Source organism: Lipophrys pholis (genome assembly GCF_963383615.2).
Source record: "Lipophrys pholis genome assembly, chromosome: 9".
In the NCBI taxonomy this organism is placed as follows: domain Eukaryota; kingdom Metazoa; phylum Chordata; class Actinopteri; order Blenniiformes; family Blenniidae; genus Lipophrys; species Lipophrys pholis.
In genome coordinates, this window is record NC_137639.1 from 24,237,993 (window position 1) to 24,258,838 (window position 20,846).

A 20,846-nucleotide genomic window follows, 5' to 3' on the forward strand; every position below is an offset into this window, starting at 1 on the left:
ACTACCGAACTAATATGAAATTAATGTTTTAAGTGGAAAAAAGAGCCAAAGAAAGAAAGAAAGAAAGAAAGAAAGAAAGAAAGAAAGAAAAGCTTTATTTATATTTCTATACATAAAATCAATTTTATTTCTATTTACACACGCGTTTGTTTTTTGTAAACCGGAAGGGATCGTTGCTCCTGAACGTCTGCTTCCGCCCGGACTGACAGCCGTGGATGATGGCGGCGGATACTTCAACCGAGCTTCTTTTTATAGATACGTTTAAGCACCAGAGTGCAGAGGTAATGTTTCTCATGCCCCTACACACTCTCTCACATTGAATGCAGGGCTCACTGAGCTGAAAATCCATATTAATTGCATTCGTGAGATTTTGGAGAATGATGCTTAACTTCAGAGCTAACGGCGCATACTTGGCTAACGTTAGCGGCTGTGTTATATTGAAGTTATTGTGTTATAGTTCCACACAGGCTCTCGTGATTCTACTCACGGTTCTCTACGAAGCCTGCATTAAACGCAATTCAGCTTGTACCCCCGAAAAACCTCACGCAGCTGCTTAATAATGCACTCCTCGGCGGTTTGTTTGCTACTTAGCCAGGTTGCTAACGCTAACTTTGTAGTCCTCGCTCACCTGGGTTCACCTCGCCGTGGACTCTAAACAGCGCGGACAGATCTGGTGATTGGTGCTAATTATCCGCGTCTTTTTGTTTTCAGTTAACCAATGTGGATGTGGTGCGTTTCCCATGCGGGGTGCTGATCACAGAGGTGCGTGTGATTCCCCCGGGGATCAAAGCGCACAGCAACCTGCCCGACAGCAGAGCGTTTGGGTGAGAACAAGTTCAACACGCGCAGCACATACATGCAGCAAGATAGCTTTGCACCACGCAGATGATTGCGTATTGAACATACTTGTACATACTTGGATGAACCAGACCTGCTTTATAACTCACACTGACATTTATAATCAGACAGCGTATTCATTGTTACTCAACTAGTTCACAACAGATGTTATGTGTCTATTTCATTCATGACGGACCATCCACTTACTTGTTAATGTCTGACAATGTGTTTGTCCTAATGTTATACAAAGCGATATAGGGTTTACCAAATGCGTCAGCACGGTTGTTGTTTAGTTTTTTACTCCCAAGCACTCCATACACTTTGAAGCAAGCCTGTTATCAGTCAGCCTGATAGGGACGACACACAAATAGACCCCACATACATCATTGCATAACATTTCTATAATTTCATGCAAAAGCAATAGTGCATATTTGACTAACATTTGCCATAGCCCACTGTCAAAAAGTAAAATTAAAAGGTCAACAGTGATCTAGCATCCACAAAATTGTGGCTCTGGATGTGACAGAAATGAAGAACTTCAACGAAGTGGTCTTTTTAAAGTTTATTTGTTATAGACGATACTTTTCCTACATTAGAATTGAATTAAACATAATGATGAGGTTTTACAGATACCACCTTTGTATAAAAAACTAAAAACTTTTCATGTATTGTTTTTAGGCGACTCCCACAACATATGGAGGTCTGTTGAACCTTGAGCTCGTTGAATTGACGTCACTTTGCACTCTAGAGCCACATATTTACAGTAAAGTTAAAGACAGACATAATCTAACAGGCACATTTTCATGCCAGGTGCAAACTGAGTCACATTTTATGTCTTTATCAGTAGATAGCAGCTGTCAGAATTATGCCGGAGTGAGTAAAAGTGGGATTGGTTACCACCTAAGACAGGCTCACTGCCGTTACACTTGATGTATTGTTAATGTTTGTTGAAGGTACCGGAGATGTGTGTGTGAATGAGAAAGTGACTGAGCTTGACACCTGAGCTGCATGAGTGTGTCCCGATTCTCTCTGAGCCTGTTTAGCTATGTGTGATGTAATTTACTTTAATGAATGGATCTAGTGCTTAATCTACTAACTGGGCATGTTTATGAATTTACATGTTTTAATGTGATGATGAAGGGTATTAATAGTAAATCTCTGGAGAAACTGTTGATGGTTTCACTGCTGACATTAAGTTTACCTCTTATTTTTACATTGATCAGCTGTTTGTTGATTTAATCCAATTATGTTTCTAAGCGTCGTGTTGAAGAACAGTAGTCTCACTGTTGTCTGACAATCACTCGTATGCACAATGAGGAGAAAAATAGCTGGTAGTATGTTCTAGTTCAAGTTAAGTATCGATGTTACATATTAGATCAGTGTCAGTGAATTTGGATGCATAAAACCAAACATTACAGGTTTTGATGAGTAAAAAATTAACACACAATGTAATATTTGGCAGGTGTTTTTAATAAAGAGGCCACTAGTTATTCCCTATAACAAATGTCAATCTTTAAGTTAGAGTATAGAAGCTGACTCCTGATTGTTTGTGTTTCCAGGGAGACTTCACCTCATGCCTTCCAGTTGGAGCTGTTCTTCAATAATGTCACCAAACCCAACTGCCCTGCCTTCCACAGACTGGGCAGGTCTGATATGTTTTTATTCTCGCCACTCTTTTTTTTCTCTGTCATCATACAAGCATTGTTTCTCAGCCTGTGTCCTTGCATTTGCTTGTCATGTCTCAAAAATGCCTAATCTGCTGAAGTGTGTTTCACCAGTAGAACCAGTCATGGAAGCATCACACCCCTGTTCTGATAGACCTGGCTTGCTCCCACCCATATTCATGTCTCTTTGTTCCCAAGCCGGCTAACTTGTCTCTCCGGAAACCCCACCCCTACTATGCTGATGTTAAGTGACACAGAAATGTAGAAGTCTCTGTGAAATGAACCGGAACGTTAAAGTCAAGCGTCTTCATCCTAACGTCATAATCACAGAGGTGTACACAGTAGCAGCAGACCACAGACTTTTGTTCAGAAGTGCCAATGGTGAAGGAGGCATTGAGAACTGTAAATATGTCACACCCAGGTTATTATAGCTCTGCCGGGAAAGCTGTTGGCTTTATGTGACCTGCATGGTTCCCTTTAAAACAACTCTCGTTGTCAGGGAAATAAGTTATTAAAATCAAATTTGACAAAAATTGTATTTATAAACCATGATTCCTCTTTGTTACTTTGTTTTTTATGAAAATCTGACTTATGTGACTGGAATGGAGTGGATGACTTTTCAAAATGTTACAAATAATTTTTTTAAAACTTTTCATTGTTATAAATCTTGCACATTTTAAATGTAAAGTGACTCACTTAAAGAGAAAACAGTTTAAAAAGGGGGAAAAAAATAGAGCATTGGATGGGATATGTTGGCATGTTTATCAAGTTCAGCTGGGTGTGATACCCCAGGTAATGACAATGGCTTGATAGGAGCACATTATCTCATGGTTATTTAAAGTGAGATTAAAAACCCCTGCTGGGACTAATCCGACCAAAGACTGACTAGAGAGTTTTTAAGTAAACCAAGGTTTATAGTCAATGTGTTTAAAGTAACCACAAATTATTGTGCACACACAGGAATGGGACAATAATGCACACAGAATATATTGACCATATAACAAACTAGGTGGCAATCCACCAGTGAAATGAAGAATGCTTTACATCAGCTCACACAAAATTTAGCTCATTGAAACTGATCTTACCAACAATCTGCAGGACTTAATACACCAAGTGTACTTTTAAAAAGAAAAATAATCTTTGGGGTTTCAAGACAACCTGCTCTATAAACAGTAGGGATGATGAATAAAACACATTGAGGTTAAGCAGCATTTCATATTTCTACCTCGATTTTAATTTGTCCTTTTTTTTTTTCTCGTCCTCAGCCTGGAATATGATGAGAACAAGACCATTGTGTTCAGACCCAGTGGAAAAGTAAGTGGTCCGTCACCATCATCTGCGCTCTTTTCTTTCTGCAGTATTGTGCTTAAATAAATCTGTCTGCAGGTGAACACAGATGGCCTGGTCCTGCGTGGCTGGTACACCACTCTGACGATCGCCGTTTACGGGACAGCGGAGCGATCACACGGCCATGACCACGACTCTCCTCCACCTCCTCCGCCCCCACCGCCACAGCAGCCCAGTGGGCTCAAGAGGATCGTTAAACAAGGTGGGCAGCATCATGGTGAAACTAACCAGATTGGTTCATAGCTAATCTCTGAAAGTCACAAGCAAGGATACTCTCTGATTTTCTTATGGCGTCTAACGGTTTCGCTGCTTTTATTTACTTTCATAAGAATGGGAGAAAGATGACCAGTACAATGGCAGCCCGCCCAGGCCAGCACCCAGAGGGCCTCGAACTCCGCCTGGACCTCCACCCCCAGACGACGATGATGAAGAGCAGGTTCAAATGACAGGTGAGCACTTAAAATCTGTTTGTAGACTCTATAAATACTACAGGGGTGCTGTTCCGGGCTGAGCTTCCCAAAGATCTGTAACACTATTCACACCAACAAGTGTGAAGGCAGAGTTGTATCTGTGTTCGAGTGTAACTCATCCAGTCACTCGAATGAATGTTTTATCAGTTCAAAAGAAATCCTACTGGAACATTTTATATCTTCCCCTTTTTAATATACCTGTTGTTGTAATTGTGCTGCCTAAGACTAATAAACCACATAACAGTGACAGTCTAGTTGGAAAATTACTTTTTAGTGCCTGAAAAAAATAAGAATTACATTTAGAGATTTTGGAGAATGAAACAGTTTTTTTTTAAATTGTGAATTTTTATGACAATATATTAACACAATGAGTTTTATTTGGTAATTTGATCATCACATCAGTCTCTCTGTCAAGTGAGAAATAGTTTTTTTTTTTACTATTGTAATTTTTTCACTGCATAATGAATGATGTTTGTCTTGTTTCTATTTTAGCATACTAACTATATTAGTAATGTGAAAGTTATCTTGATCACAAAAAATACATGTTACAACTGAATGTTTTCTTTACTGATTTTCAGCATTGAAACATGGAGAATTGAAAAACACTCTTAAGCACGCATTGTCTCGTGATGAATAGTGCGGAGTGTGATCCGGAGATAACTCCTAAGTTTGCACATTTAGACGTGCCTCGAGTGTTTGTTGACAGGACTGTGTGCCATCGATGTGTGTTAAAATCCACAGTGGGAGTGGTTAAAGATGAGCCGAGTGAGGGCCGTGACGACTACCTGGAGGCCGTGTCACCTGAAAGGTCGCTGCCAGCTGACGAAACGTACTCAGACGCCGAGCAAGAGGACGAGGCCGAAGAAGAGGAGGAAGAGGACGAGCCGGAGGAGGAAGAGGATGCGCGGACCGAGGGCAGTGTGCTGGAAGAAGAGGAGGAGGAGGAAGAAGAGGAGGGTGAGGACGAGGAAGAGGAGATGGAGGAAGGTAGGGGAGTCCTTGTGTGAGAGTAGGATAGACTGCAATCCCAAATGGACACTCAGCCCTGAACCCCTCAGTTACGAGCAGCAACATTCAGAGAATCCCCAGAGGGGGGAGGGGGTCCATTTGGGACTGAGTGACCGTTGGAGAGAGTGTGTGCTCTGGCATGCTGCGTCCATCTCCGACCACTGGATGCTGCAAACTCTCAGCTCGCAGCCCGGGTCAACTCTGAAAGCTTATGAGTAACCTTCATAAGCTGTCATGCTGAGGTCGACGTGATGCCTCCCCGCAGCCATGGCTGAGTGTGTGCCGTAGTCACATCATGCATGCCAAACTAACCCTGCATGTTTGGAGTGATGCTGCCATCTGGGAGGTTTGTGAGTGTGTGTATCTGCGTGCGAGAAAAGGACTATGTAGCTTTCGCTGGCCTCCACATTCTCACTCATCTTCATACATATATTTTTAAACAGATTGTGCTCATGTAATTTTAAAAAAAAAGTTCACTGTTGATTAATTTTGGAATCCCCCCTTCCCCCTTTTTTTGTTCCTTTAGGTGATGACGGTTATGAGCAGATTTCTAGTGATGAGGACGACCTGGGTAATGGCGGCTTCAATCTGCCCTCGTTTGACATGGACTACACTCCTGAGGATCTTGCGTCTGTGCCACCTGTCCAGTATGACCCATACGAACGAGAACTCAGACCCCTTCTTTACTTCACTCCTCCATACAAGACTCGCTTTGACACCCAGTTTGAGAAGGCCAGTGTGGAGGAACCCCGGGATGCTGGTGGGACCGAAGGAGCGCCATGTGGAGACGAGGCTGAGGCTGTTTCTCAGCTGAAAGAACTGCTCTCTAGTATTGGTGATGACAGGGACGCTCACTGGGTCACTGCTCTGGAGGAGGCACCCGGACTACTTACAAAAGGGCTGGCTCATTTGATTAAACAAGGAGAGGGAGAAATAGAGGAGCCTCTAAGAGTTTTAGTAAAATGGACCCTTCAGGCTCTCAGCATGGATGTTGCACTCAAGCAGCCCATTGCCCTAAACCTCAGACAGCTAAAAGCTGGAGCCAAGCTCGCATCGTACTTGGCAGAATGTCCACAGAGCCTCACAGTGTTGCTGCGTGATGGGGCTCTGAGTACACTGCTGGAGCTGCTCCATAGAGACCATGTCTCCTCCACACTGAAGCTGAGTATCCTGAAAGCGCTGGATGCTCTGATCAGCGCTCCTGCTGGGGTGGAGGCTTTTCTACATTCAGGAGACTCAGAGAAAAGTGGTTATCAGGTAGCCAAGCAACACACAATCTTTTTTTTGCACTTTTTGTCTCCGCATTTTGATCTAAACACAGTTTTCACTAATCTGACATAACAACGGCTTGAAAGTACATTATGTGTGAATCTAAAACTGTTATTAATGCTGGAGCTCAGCAAATAGGGACTGATTTCCATCCTTTGCAAGAACAGATAACATTAACAAAAACAACAAAAAACACAAAGGAGGTAAAATATGTCATGATTCCTTTGCCTCATTCTGATCAGACACTGTATGTGCCCTACAGCGTCTAGTCCAGCTGTTCCTGCGAGAAGAAACAGTGAGGGTCATCACAGCTGCAAATGCCATCTTACAGAAGAGCCACATGTACGAGGTCCTCATTGACCTGCAGCACACGGCAGCAGCATGGAGTGAGCCCCAGCAGGTAAAGTCAGCCACCTAAGCACCACACACTCTATGGACTGGCAGCTTTAATTATTTATTTTTTTGTAACCGTGGCGGACTGTCACCCCCACAGGAGGAGATGGAGGATGCCGAATGCCCGATGGAAGAGGAATTGTCACTAAGCTCCTCCCCCGTCAGTGAGGGGGAGCTCGATAGGATGGCTGAGGCTTTGGAAGAGCTACATCACCTGTTAGAAACAGCCCCTCACTGCATGGTGCAGCCTCCTGGGAAAGCTTTCCCCACTACCTCCAGGATAACAGGACCACAGGAGAGGGACAACCCATACCCGACGCTGTATCGGTACACATTCAGACATACGGCCACATATCTCACTTTGTCCTAGTTCAAATAAGTTTTTATAAAGTTCTGGTGCATTGATCGAATCTTCACTTTTCAGGTATATGCATGCGTGTCGTTTCCTGGAGAGCTCAACAGTGGTGTTGTCGGCGGCAGCCGCCGCGGGTCATCTCGGTGTCACCCAAGCCGTTCGAGAGCTTCTGCGCTTCCTTTCGGTCACGCAGTCAGGTCTGCTCTTCCTCCTCGCGCAGCCCACTCCCACCAACCTGCTGCTGCGCGTATTGGCATCGATGGCAGATTCCGAGGGGGAAGAGAGCACATTCACCCGAGGAGAGGGAGGACTCACGGGACCCGGGTTTGGTGAAGAAGGCTTCGGCGTTTGGCTGATGCAGGCACTGCACGCGCTGCAGGGCGTCTCAGAACTTATGAGCCATGTGGCTGCCGGAGGAGAGGGCGGCGCAGGACTAGAGGAGGGTGACATTGCAGAGGTCCTGGCAATGCTACACGCAATCTACTTGATGACATTTACGCAGACTGGCCGTAGTGCCGTCGCCCACGTTTTCAGCCAGGAGAACAACTTGTCATGTCTGGTGACCCTGCTCCAGCACCACAGCAAGGAAGGACAGGAGTACGACTGGCTTTTCATCCTACATGCTTCTTTTTACTGCTTTGAATCCAGTGTTATTTCACTTGCTTTTCTTTTTACCCCCCCCCTTTTTTTTTTTAGTGAGGCCAAGGCTCGCAAAGCAGTGACGTATAACTATGCCTGTATGCTGGTTTTATTGGTGGTGCAGACTTCTAATGAATTGCGGATGATGGAACAATATGCTGCTCCACTGCTCACCTTGGCAAAGGCAGATGATACAAATGCCAAGTTACAAGGTGAATATCTCTTAATTTCACATTCATGTTCTTTATCCTTGAGCTTTGTATATCTGACAGACTTTAATTTTTTCTCCTCAGAGCTCTGTAAATGGTTGGAGCCCCTAGAGAAACTTCGCTTTGAAATTGGAAGCAGTCCCACCCTCATCGACTTCATCAAGCAGGTGTAGATCCTTTACTCAACAAATTTCCTGCTGAAGTGCAGCAGCTTTTCGTAATGTTTGTTTATTTTGAATTTAATTTATTTCGTCGTCCTGGCTTTCCTGGAGCCATCCATAGTCACTGCAGATTTACTTTTAGGAAGTTCTACATTTGTTCATTTTTCGAAGACTAGACAGCAGTGATAGATTTGTCTCTGACAGCTCATTCAGGATGTGTGTTAACTCTTTCAGTGATGAGATCAGATATCGCATACCCTCCACTCTTCTAGTAATATAATATTATCAAAGAAGAACATGAACTGAAAGGAAAAACACTAAAAAAAGACATGTGGCTGCATGTCAAATATGGTAAAAGTAGATGCATTGTTTACTTTTTGCCCTTGTGAACATAAACTACATGACATTTGTTCCTGAAGTGGAAAAGGAGTCTGCATTGTCTGATCTCTTAAAAAATGTTATGATTTTGGAACACTGTGAAATTACACATATATAATGACAAGTTGCCAATGTTTTAAAATGTAAGGAGGTAAGAAATGCAAATTTGTTTGAAAGAATACAAATAAAACAGCCAGCCCAGTTTACATGGCGTCTCATAACTCTAAAACGCTCATAAAAATACAACTCTCATCGCCACTCAAATTTTAAAAAATGTGAAGTATTTGTAGGTCACACACTCAGCTTCACAGCCTGATCTATTCCTGGACCTTGAGGCTATCAGAAAAACAATCTTCTAGAATGTGCAGCCTCGCTGACGAGTCTGAACTGCTCCAGCGTATACTGACACTGCATCAAAATTCAGTCAAGGCTATATGCAAATAAGTTGCTGTACATCACTCTGAATGTGGTCTTCTATCGACTTCAGAATGTGGAAAATGTACTCACTGCTGAGGGAACTGGTTTGGTGACTGCTCTGAGGATCCTCTGCCACATCGCCTGCCCGCCTCCTGCTGTGGAAGGTAAATGCGGCAAACACAATTTAGGAAATAATTAAATGCAACACATGAAATTAAGCACATTTTTCTCTCACCGCCTCTGCAGGTCAGCAGAGGGATCTAAAGTGGAGCCTTGCAGCTGTCCAGCTCTTCTCTGGGGAAGGTCTGGATACGTGTGTGCGCGTCCTGCAAAAGTTGTGCAGCGTGCTACTGCAGCCATGGCGTGTTCACGGACACATGGGTCCTACGCAGCAGCGCTGCATGATCCTCAGTATCTGTATCAGCACCCTCAGGCTGCTGCGCACCATGCTGACAGAGCTGCTCCGCGGCGGAGCTTTCCAATTCAGGGACACTCGTGTAGCAAATGTGTTGGTAACACTCCACATGATCGTGTGCTCCATCCCTGCGTCTGGACGCCTGGACGGCGAGGAGACCAGAGTGCAGGCACTCATCGTGGATGTGCTGCTCACCTTTACACAGGGCGTCAGTGAAGAGGTGTGTGTGAATCCCTCAGAGTGTTGCGGTGATCGCTTTACGTAGAAATATGATTGGTCATTTTCCCTGTGTCTGCTGCAGGTGACTCATACAGAAGAAACTCTGGCCAGCAATACGTGGTCTCTGATGCTGAAAGAGGTTTTGAGCGCGCTGCTCAAAGCCCCTGAGGGCGTCTTCTCGGGCCTCACATTGCTGTCCGAGCTCCTGCCTCTCCCACTGCCAATGCAGAGCACTCAGGTAATGTCGGCCACTTCTTTAATCAGACCCAAATCTGAAGAACACACACTTTTGATGATGCTGTCCTTGTGTATATTCTGCAGTTTTACCATCTAACCAAGATGTCAAAAAATCTTGATTGCTTTTGTGATGTCTATTATGCAACAGAACTTTCTTAACTTCCAGAACAATAATGCAGAGTTTGATGCACACACTTCTAATGTATTTTGTTTTAGAGTTCACTTTCACAAATGTATTCATAGAAATCAAAAGAGCAGCAAGTATTCTTCCCAGTGTGTGTAGAATAAAAAACCCGTTGGCAAGTATACATCCACTCATGCATTAAATTCATATTTCAATCAAATTCCATCAGAATTGCTTTAATAGATTCATACCCACTCCTCAGGATACTGATGGCCTCAGTAAATTGAAGAAATGAGCCATGACACCAGTGTTGACTTTCACTGTTCCCACAGCCTAAACATTGAGAGACTGTCTCCTCCCCTAGGTGATATCAGTCCAAGATGTGGCAGTCGCCTTAAACACAAGGAAGCTCTGGAGCATGCACATTCGTGCGCAGTGGAAGGTGTTCTCTGAGGCTTTGAGGAGTGTGTGCGCCACCAGCTGCCCTCCCCTTTTAGCCATGCTGAGGCGAGTGTGTGTTCAACTGGCAGACCTTTCCTCACCCACTGCCCTACTCATCATGAAGAGCCTGTTGGAGATGCTGCTTGAGGAGCTGCAGCCGTAAGTACAGAACACACGTCCATCACCACCACAGCTTTTATGCTCTCCAATTCAGTCGCGCTTTAAGCACATATAATCTTCTCACTGCAGGGCGGAGGGTAAAAGCGTGTGCTGGGCCCAGGCCTTGCGGCTGCTTTCTCTGTTGGACACTCTGGTATCTCAGAGAGCTTGTAAGAGTGCAGTGCTGCACCTGCTGTCTGGGTCGGTTTCTGGAGATGAACAACTGGCCGATCTGTTTCCCCTCCTTCTTTCTCTGTTGGTTACTCCGGCTGAGCACACCTTACAACAGCAACAAAGCAGTGAACTCGTGGGAACAATATTACAGTCACTGTGTGACCAGGTTGGGAACAACAACAAAAAAAAAAACCCAGCAACTTATCAACTCCTTGCAGGGAGAAAAAAAGGCCTAATGTTTCTACTTTATTGTCTTCATCAGGACATTTCTCTGGTGGTGTCCTCGCCTGGTGAGAGCTGTGTGTCAGAAGCTGAGCAACTTGCCAATGCACTTCCAGGGCGAGACATGATGTCATCGGTGTGTAGTTCCCTGTTGGAGGTTTTAGGAACTGCAGACAGCAGCGTCCAGCTCCTCCTCACCTGCATCAGGACCGTAACATTCCTCACAGAGCACGACTACGGACTATATCATCTCAAAGTGTAAATTCTCCTTCACTGTCGGCTCATCACTGCCCCCTTCTTCCATCTCTGTCTTGATAGTATTTTTTTTAACTAAGATCCTGGTTGCTTTTTCTATTTGTTTCAGTGCTCTGAAAAAACACAGTGCAGGACTCTCTGCTCTTTTGAAGAGACTGGTGTTTTCTTTCAATAAAGACTCAGCAGTTCTGATTTCAGCTCTGCTCGACTTTCTCAGGCAGATACTCAACACAGAGACAATGGTGAGTACTTTCAGATTACTATTTATTCTGTTCAGTCTATTAGCGCTTCATGTACAAGAGTGTCTCAAAACAAATAAACACGACAGTATGTGTTAAAGCAGGCCTGCACTTCAGCTTGACTCTTGAGTTTGTCTTTTCTTTCATCCAGTGTACCGACGAGGGCCAAGGGCCCAGCGAAGAGTCTGCCTTCACTCCTCGTTTGCTGTCGGGCTCAGAGATGAAGGCTCTGCTGCAGTGGGAGGAGTCAGACACGCATCCACTACCAGCTTTAGAAAAACAGCTCACGGTATAAGAGACGCACTTTTTTTTGTTTTCTTCCCGTACTCAGAGTTTTCTGCTCTCTTGGTGTTTAACTCTGTGTGCTTGTGTATCACTTCAGAAACTATGTAAAGAAGATGATTCACTGGAAACTATGTTGGAGAATGTGATCGTTCTGAGGCAGACGCTTGAAACGGCCACAGACTCGCCCCCGCCCACTGATACTGAGCCCACTCTCCCTGCACCCGAGACACTTGCAGCACAGTTTAATCACAGGTTTGACAAAGAGTTTCCTGTGTCCATTTTGATAACTTCCATTGTACTTCCCACTGGAGGGGAAAAAAAGAAATTAAATAATTAACAACTTGGTGCAACCATAATGGCTGCTTTTGCAGCTTTTAATGAAAATGAAGCTACAGCTAAACCAGTTTCACATGAACAGAAATGACTCACAAGAATAATCAAACCGCCTGATAAACCTGTTACTGCTTTGGTTTTTTTCCCTCTAGGACAGTGTTCATTTTGTCAGAAGCTCTGGATGAGCAGCTCAAGGCTTTGTGGTTCTCACCTTTCCAGACTGATGACATAGAAGGAGATCTTGATATGGTAAGTGGTTGTATGTATGCCTATACACACATACATCTTCCAGAATTATCCTGGTTGTGTGATAATCCTTAAATTTTTTTCCCCATTTATAAAATCAAATAAATACTTAGTTTCTGCCCAAAGCTTTTTGTCTACGTCTGTACACGATAAACTGGTTCAGAGCGACCTGACTGTGAACCCCTGTGGCCGGTTCCCTGTGCGACAGGTGAAAGTGGATCTGGTGGGTTTGGCTCAGGAGTGCTGTCCAGAACTGGACCTGAAGGCAGAGCTTGAGCGCTCCTTCCTGTCCGAGCCGTCCTCTCCGGGTCACACCAAGGCTCCGAAAGGTTTCCGCCTGGGCAAACACAAGCACGAGACCTTCATCACATCAAGGTAATCACATTGTTTGCTTTTCACACGTCTAATTGTGAAGTCTTGTTTGCTGAGTTTCGTATCGCGCTCGTCTTTACAGCGGGAATTCTGGCTACATCGAGCCCGCGAAGAGAGCCCACATCATGGCGGTCCCTCGTGGCCGCGGCGGCCGGGGAGGGTTTGGACAGAACCTTTGCCGACCCCATGACATTTTCCGACAGCGCAAACAAAACACTTCTCGTCCTCCCAGCATGCATGTGGACGACTTTGTTGCAGCGGAGTTTAAAGACATTGCGACTCCTCTTGGGCTTTTGCCCCCGAAGCGCCCCCCCAAGAGCGCCCCCAAACCCCCCACCAGAGGACTGTTTACTGGCAACCGGGGCAGAGCAACTTTCCACAGCCAGACCCGTTTCTTCACCCCTCCACAGCCAAAAGGTGTACTGCTGTCGGGTGAGTACAAAAAATTTGTTTGGACCACTCCAACAAAACAAAAAAAGTTGAAGTGTACAAATCAAATATATTGAATTTGATTTAACTACAGGAAAACTTTCCCATGTTTTTAAATTTAAGATTCCCTTGTGGGTCAGTGGTCAGTGGTGGACTAGAATTTAGATAAGCAAGGTTGTAATTGGACATTCGCGGGTTCAATTCCCACTGTTAGCTCCTTGAGCAATTCCCCGCATGGTGATTAATGCTCCTGCCCCATAGAGAAGGTCGTGGAGTTTGCATGTTCTCCTCATGTGTGGGTTTTCTTTTGATACTGAAGGTGTGAATGTGGTTGTAAGTCAGTGATTGTGAACTTTTTAAACCAAGCCTCCAGTTTGTATTTAAGCACAGCGAGAAGCCTTCAGTTGACCAGCAGAGGGTGACAAAATCCTTTCATTTCATTGTGCAGCGAACTACCCTCGGCGAGAAGGAGGCCGCGGTTCTTCATGGAGCAGCCAAGTTCCTGCCGTCACTCACAGAGGAACGTACAGCGAACCCCGCGGAGGCCAGAGCAACTTCACACGAGGACCTCTGCCCTCCCGTCAACCCGCCGCAGGTATGTTGAACACACACGTTTATTTCCTGGCGTTTGTCTGATCCAAACCTAAAAATATGCTTTTTGTGTTTCCTTGTCCAGGTGCGTATCGGCTGGCTCCACGGGACCGGGCACCCCGGGGCCGGGGAGGCACGGGCCTGTCCTGGCTCAGCGGGGGAGGCGGTGCCGGCAGTGCCGGGGGAGGTGGCGGGGGGGTCGGGGGAGGAGGCGGGGGTAGAGGATCTCAGGGGAGCAAGTTCAGCGGCGGGGGTGGGAGCGGAGGCGGGAGGGGCAGACACGTTCGCTCCTTCACCAGGTAAACTCACCTGGGAAATGACTGCAGCCTCCAATGGCTACAAATGGACCAATCAGGATATTACATATATGCTGTCTCCATGGAAACATGGAAGTATGACGTAGTCACAATGACGTACAGACTGTGTTGATGTTTTGTTTTTGTTATGATGACTTGTGTACGGAGAATAAAGGAGATTGGGACTGAGTTTACACCTTCGTTTTTGAATGTTCAAATAAAAAAGGAACTTACGCAGGATGTTACCTCCTATTACTGGTTTTCAGCTGGTTACTTTTATTCTAATGGCTTATTCTCCTTATTTAGTCATTTAAAATTTTTAACTTTAGGTATTTCCAATCGGTGCCACTCAAGGGAAAGAATACACAACATTAAAAGTGCTTCAAGCCATTTTCAGTTAAATCACTGTGTTTTGGGATCTTGTGCTTTTTTGTGTTTCTTCCAAACTAATTATGACAAGTTAATGACACTGAATGCAGTGTTTCAGGGATGTATTTTCACCCTTTTGTTTTGGCAAAGCTTCTCTTGCTCCTACTGAAGGCAGTGATTATTTTTATCTTGAAAATCTAAAATGATATAGTAACACCTTGGATGTTGACATGTTGTACATCTGCATCGACTGCAAATGGCAGCATGTCTATTTTAAAATGTACCATTCATTTTAATCAAGATTGAATTTGTTTGACTTTCTACCTCAGTGGAGTGCGTAATGTTCAAACCTGACTGAAATTAGATGATCGTAGTTGTGGTCTGTAGACGTACCTGCTGCAGCAACAAGGTAATCAAAGTAAGAATTTAGATTTAATGATTTATTTGTTTAAGGAAACAATGTAAAGCAAAAATTGCAAAGATGAACAAATATTCTTCACTTGTATTTAAATATCTTGAAGGAACAAACTTGTAAAATTTCCACAATGTGTTAGTAAATATTTAAAGGAAGACTAAAATTAAAGATAATGTTAATATAAATGTTTTGTAGGACAAGCTGTGAGATTAGAACTTTTAACAAAATGGTCATTAAGTCCAGAATTCTTTTTTTTTTAACGCAAACAATGTCAACTTTTTTATTAATGAGCTGCTCCGGTTAAAGAAATGAGCTGAGCCTACAAAATGAAAACTGTTTCACATGGGACTTTTCCAATCTGGGACTAATTACACACACAAAACTGCTTTTAGAGCTCAGTCCATTCATAAAGTTTTTCAAAAATTGCCCAAAAAATAACAACAACCCAGAAGTGTCTGAATTCCATTGTTCAAAAATCCAAAGTGTTTGTGCAAAAATAAGCAACATGAAAAAACTGAAGATTTCAGTTCTGACACTCGTTGCTCGTATCCAGCCCTGGTGCATCTAGATGACCGTCACCTCTCGGCTTTTCCTCTTGATGCAGTCCAATGTCAAACTCCGGGTGCCCCCTTTACGCACCCCCTCTGCAAGCTGGGGCGAAGGAGGCGCGTGTGCAGCCTGAGCCGAGTGCAGAGACAGACAGGAGGCGTGTAAAGAAGCTTCCCTCTGCTGCAGGTCCCTGCCGGACCCCTGCTGCTCTCCCTGATGCTGCTGGTCCCGGGCCGCCGGCTCAGCAGGGGGCTGCATCCTGGTGGGCTGCAGGTCTCTGAGCAGCTCCAGCAGCTCTCGCTTCTCCAGCTCCGCCTCGGCCAGCTCCTGCCTCCTCAGCCGCTCCGCTCCGAGCAGGGCACGCATGTCACACATCACCCGGGACAACTGAGCCTGCGCAGAGGAGACGCAAGCAGAGGTGGGAAAGATGGATGAAAGTCTAGAGCAACTGCAGTTACACGGATTAAATCATACTTGAATCAGGTAAAAGTACTGTTATTGAAAAATACTCACCGCAAATAGTATTAACTTCATTCAAATCCTTAAGATATTTACAATTAAAGCACGTTGCTTAAATATTGTGTATAAAAAATGACACTATAACAAATATAGACATAAAGTAGGATTTTCATAAATATATCTGTCATCAGTAGCAACTTCTACGAGTAAAGAAGCAGTTTAATGGCTGTGTACTGCACTACAGTATGAGTAAAACTACATCATTGTAAAATATAATCATGAGAGTATTTCAAAGTATTTAATTTCACTAATGTAAGTATTTGTAATTTGTTATTTCCATCCTGGTCACAATATTACCTGACATGAATTAAAAAAAAACATTTAGTAATTGACAGATTTCTATCTGAACTTGAAGCATTTGGGTATTAGGTGATTAAATGTGAAGAGATCCTTCACTGAACTTGACTTTTACAAACTTTATACCTTCCTGGTTCTTAAATTTCCTGATTATAAATTATTTTAAGTTGTAGGAACCTGAAAGTGGCTAAATGCCTTTCAGTGTGTGTGTGTGTGTGTGTGTGTGTGTGTGTGTGTGTGTGTGTGTGTGTGTGTGTGTGTGTGTGTGTGTGTATACATATGTTTTTAGCTTATAAGTCATGGAAATAAAAAACAAATACAGTAGCTCAAAATAAAATGTTTTTCCCATCAACTCAGATGTTTCCCCATTTTTTTTAACCAGAGGCCAAAACTATCACAATTAAATCAATTTTTTTTTTTTCACTTTGTGTTTTGAGTGTAGAAATATCCAACAAAACAATCAACTGCCAGTGACTTTCTTATTTTCATGATGCACCTGTTGCCTCAATGCTGTTTTGCAAAATCTTAAGTCAAGCCAGTCGCAGTGTTCGTATGAAAAGACTCAATAGAAACTTGCAAAGAGATGCGACAGAGGAGACGTACGAATTTACAATGACTACAACACGTCAGACCTGCGCTTCAGTGTCATGTCTACAGTATCAGAAGCACACACACACACACACACACACACACACACACACACACACACACACACACACACACACACACACACACACACACAGAGTGAGGCCGACTCGTCACCTTGAGCTCCTCCACCTCGTTCTTCAGTTGCGACTCCTTCTGCACCATGTGTCTCCTCTGTGAGTCCAGCCGGGACTCCATCTCTCGTCTCACCTCGTCCATTTTGCACAGCATCTCCGCCCTGCAGCAAACACAGAGAACATACAGAGATCCCCCCGGGGTGACGAGCGACAGCGCCAACTGGGAACTCCCTGCTGAGGCAGACGGACTCACCGGAGCGTCTCCACCTCGACGCGCAGCTCCGCCACGCAGTTGTGCTGCGACTGTTCGATGGAGAGGAGAGTGTGACCGCAGCCGTTTGGACACTCTCTGCTGCGGAAGTTACACTCTGACAGGTGAGCCTCCAGACCCCGCCTCTCCACCTGAATGGGACATCCTGAGAAGGAACATCACATCACAGTATTGTTATTATTTATTTATTATCACACACATGCCTTTAAACAAATGAGATGTATGAAGAATAGAACTATACGGCCAACTAGGAAGTTGCATTTTAGCAAACACTTGTTCAAGAGCAGGCAGCAAAAACAGTCACTCAATCAACATGAAAGCATATAAGCAATTGGTCAATCCCAAATTCAGCAACATAAAACTTTATTTTAACACAAACGTCATTCTATTTCCATAATGGACGAAAACAGAACCAAACCAATAGGTGGGATGAATTGATGATGATTTGTATGAATGCCTCATTTTGACTTTAATTCTGTAAAATTGTTCCCAAATCACAGCAATCAGACGACAGCAGACCCATCAGACGTGATTAGTGACTGTAGTTTTCAGCACAGCAAAAAAAAAAAATGAAAAGAAACACACTGCATGCTCACATTCTGTCTCTTTACCTACCACAGCGGTAACACATGTACTCTCCACCTGCCAATAACAGGTCACACACACACACACACACACACACACACACACACACACACACACACACACACACACACACACACACACACACACACACACACACACACACACACACACACACACACACACACACACACACACACACACACACACACACACACACACAGACACACACAGTGAGCTCAAACACACATCCTCATGGTGCACAGTATGTGTGTATACATTCAGGGGTTTGAAGTAAAGTGCTCATTAAAGAGTGATGGAAAGTTGACCCTGAACGCTCTCAGTACGAGGGCCGAGGGTCCCATGAGGCCACCCGTTCAGCGGGTACCGTCGTCGTGACGACAAAACAGCCACCTGCTGCTCAGCCACACAACGGCCTCATGTTACATTTGCATCACACAGATTCACATGGATAACTTTAATTGAAAACCCCGCAGGTGCACGTCCTCTTCTGTTAGTGGGAAACGAGACATCGCGCAGGTCGAGCGAACCGAAGTGCAAACGATTCTTTTTTTTTTCTTTTTTTAAATGGACTGTTTCGTTCCTGTGTTTCAGTGCGTCTGACAGGTGACGATGGTCATACATCACAAAGCTTTAAGTTCACTCATCTAATATTGATCGGGTATCAGCCTTTCTTGATACAGCACCTTTGCAAGTCAAAGTGCGCCACAAAAGCACAAAGCATTAAACAGTAATTTGCAAACATACAGTACAAACCTGTGAATAAATGTTCATGTGTACACGCATACAAGACACAAACATCCTGAGAAATTCCATAAAACTAAATGGGGAGAATAATTCACGAGTGAGTCAGTTGGTTAAGAGAAGCCAAACAAACTGACGTGTGCAGATGCAATTGTATATAAATGACTGAAATCCCAAATAAGTCCGTTTTAAATTTACTATTTTAATGTACTGCAAATAATTCAAATTATACGTTCTGTAGTTTATCTATAAAATGGGCTATAGAAGTTCCCCTCCGGCAAAGTTTTGGTTTTTTGAATGTTGTGGATCAACCACAGTGAGCCCGTTGTTATAACTCGGACATTATTTCGTCATGTCCAGATTTCACTATTGTGTCATTGCATTGTTCACTTTGCATCGTATGGTATCGAATGGAGTCATAATGCTTCCTCCAATGCTTCTGTTTCATATTGTATACTTCCATATTGAATATCATATTGTTTTCTTCACTATCCGAATGTTTTGTATTGTTCTGTAAACAACCAATGACGTGAGACAAGGAAGTGTTCTGCTCGTGTCCGGCTGTCATACCTGTGTTCGAGCACGATACGAAGGCAAACTCACACTCGTCCTCGTGTGTGTGCAGGCTCTCCAGGAGGCAAACCACCTCACAGCCCTGCTCTGCATTCACACAACGAATCTGCAGACGGTTCAGGTCGTTACGCATGTACCTGCCAGCAAATATTTAAAACAAACACAGAAATGGATTCAGACTATGTGTTCACAGTGCTGGTGAACATCAGTAAAACTGTGCACAGACCTGTACAGAGGTTTGAGACTGCCCACGTCCAGAGGCAGTCTGTCCTCAGGACAGGAGTGGTGATGGAGCAGCCAGCTGCTGATGCAGGAGCTGCAGAAGGCGTGTTCACAGGGTGCCTGGAGGGGGCGCTCCAACACGTCCCGGCACACACAGCACAGCAGACCCTCGTTCACGTAGCCCACAAACCTCTCCAGATCGTAGCCCATCCTACCAACCACACATGACACACAAGTCACACAACACATGACGGTGAAAGTTGAGAAGTAAAGTCCCATAGAATACATTTTCTAGATTATTCCTACCTTAAGAGTCTATTTTCACTTCATCCAAGTGTTCGTGACTCTTCTCTTCTGCAGATTTGGGGTCCACTTGCTCCTCCACAGGTGACCTTCCCTCTTGTTTCCCAGCTACACTTGTTCTCCCCTCCTGGTGCACTCTCCCGGCTCCATCAAGGCGAGGGTCTCCTCTCTAATAGTGCCCTCCCCTGCCTCCGGGGGAGCGTCTCTGTGGAGAGGTATCCGTGACAACACGGGCTCAGGATACAGGCAGGCAGCTGTCAGATGAGATCACATCAGATCAGAGGCGAGGGCAGAATTACAGCAAAAGAAATAGTCAAAAAGGAACAAATTCTGCAGCAGTGTCATTCTCTGACTACCTAACCATTAAAGCTGTGCTGTGACATAGCCTTCAGAGATTACCGCTGTCCTGAAACTGTTTAGTCTCTCTTAATGACCAGCCCTATCCTAGGTTTCTCTCGCTCTCTCTCTCTGAATGTGGGATTATCATGGATTACACTCTCTCCCTCCGTGATTGGATTACAGATGACACAACATCAGATAGCACAAAAACACTAGAGTTTAAAAATCAAAGAGCACACCAAATACTTGGATTTATGATACTGGTCTCCGCTGGGATGGATTATTTTGGCATTGAGCGATATCAAAATAATCCGTTCCATAGTTAGAAGTGTAGGTAAAAGTTTTTGATTTTCTTCTTTATGCGAGTCTTTTACAGAGATGCAGGACATGTTTTATCGTTTATTACTTCAATTTGCTGGAAAAGAAAGCTGCTTCTTAACCCAGAAATAAGATTTTCCACACTTTTTTTTTTTTACTTATTTTTGACATTATCTAAAAACAGCAGTGTATACACCAAGCAAATAGTTTTATTAAACAAAATGCACATGCACCTTTGACTAAAAGAGAAGTGGAAAGTGGCATTCTAGGACTGTTTAATAGACATATTCAAGAGCAGGCAGATATAACCTCACATGCAATCTGAAAACATTTACTCGTTATCTTCTACTATCAAATAGTTCCTCTCAATTTCAGTGAGCTCACAGTATCTAACACAAGAAACTGTATTTTCAAAGTA

General features: G+C 44.1%; 2 protein-coding genes across 4 annotated transcripts; one reads left to right on the plus strand and one right to left on the minus strand.

Annotated features, from left to right (window-relative positions):
* The first annotated feature begins 193 nt into the window (after nt 1–193).
* virma (vir like m6A methyltransferase associated) lies at nt 194–14,376 on the plus strand. Of its 2 annotated transcripts, none has more exons than XM_080472378.1 (27): nt 194–281; nt 712–824; nt 2,397–2,483; nt 3,767–3,815; nt 3,888–4,050; nt 4,178–4,297; nt 5,060–5,305; nt 5,853–6,583; nt 6,858–6,995; nt 7,089–7,315; nt 7,413–7,940; nt 8,040–8,194; nt 8,276–8,358; nt 9,218–9,311; nt 9,394–9,782; nt 9,864–10,019; nt 10,507–10,742; nt 10,833–11,082; nt 11,179–11,396; nt 11,503–11,635; nt 11,784–11,921; nt 12,015–12,169; nt 12,403–12,499; nt 12,705–12,871; nt 12,951–13,300; nt 13,746–13,892; nt 13,974–14,376. In XM_080472378.1, the coding sequence occupies exons 1-27, from the start codon at nt 216–218 to the stop codon at nt 14,189–14,191; spliced, it is 5,454 nt and encodes a 1,817-aa protein (XP_080328504.1). In that variant the 5' UTR covers nt 194–215; the 3' UTR covers nt 14,192–14,376. The 2 variants fall into 2 exon arrangements, with proteins under 2 accessions (XP_080328504.1, XP_080328505.1); XM_080472379.1 differs by having other exon boundaries at nt 5,060–5,275.
* Nucleotides 14,377–14,969: 593 nt separating this feature from the next.
* Nucleotides 14,970–20,185, minus strand: rnf41l (ring finger protein 41, like). Of its 2 annotated transcripts, XM_080470689.1 has the most exons (8): nt 20,133–20,185; nt 19,775–20,025; nt 19,473–19,679; nt 19,244–19,383; nt 17,942–17,968; nt 17,309–17,471; nt 17,096–17,216; nt 14,982–15,910 (listed from the first exon to the last, which is right to left on the minus strand). In XM_080470689.1, exons 3-8 carry the CDS (start codon nt 19,676–19,678, stop codon nt 15,533–15,535), a joined length of 1,035 nt encoding a protein of 344 aa, XP_080326815.1. In that variant the 5' UTR covers nt 19,679; nt 19,775–20,025; nt 20,133–20,185; the 3' UTR covers nt 14,982–15,532. The 2 variants fall into 2 exon arrangements, with proteins under 2 accessions (XP_080326816.1, XP_080326815.1); XM_080470690.1 differs by lacking the exon at nt 17,942–17,968 and having other exon boundaries at nt 14,970–15,910.
* Nucleotides 20,186–20,846: the final 661 nt, after the last annotated feature.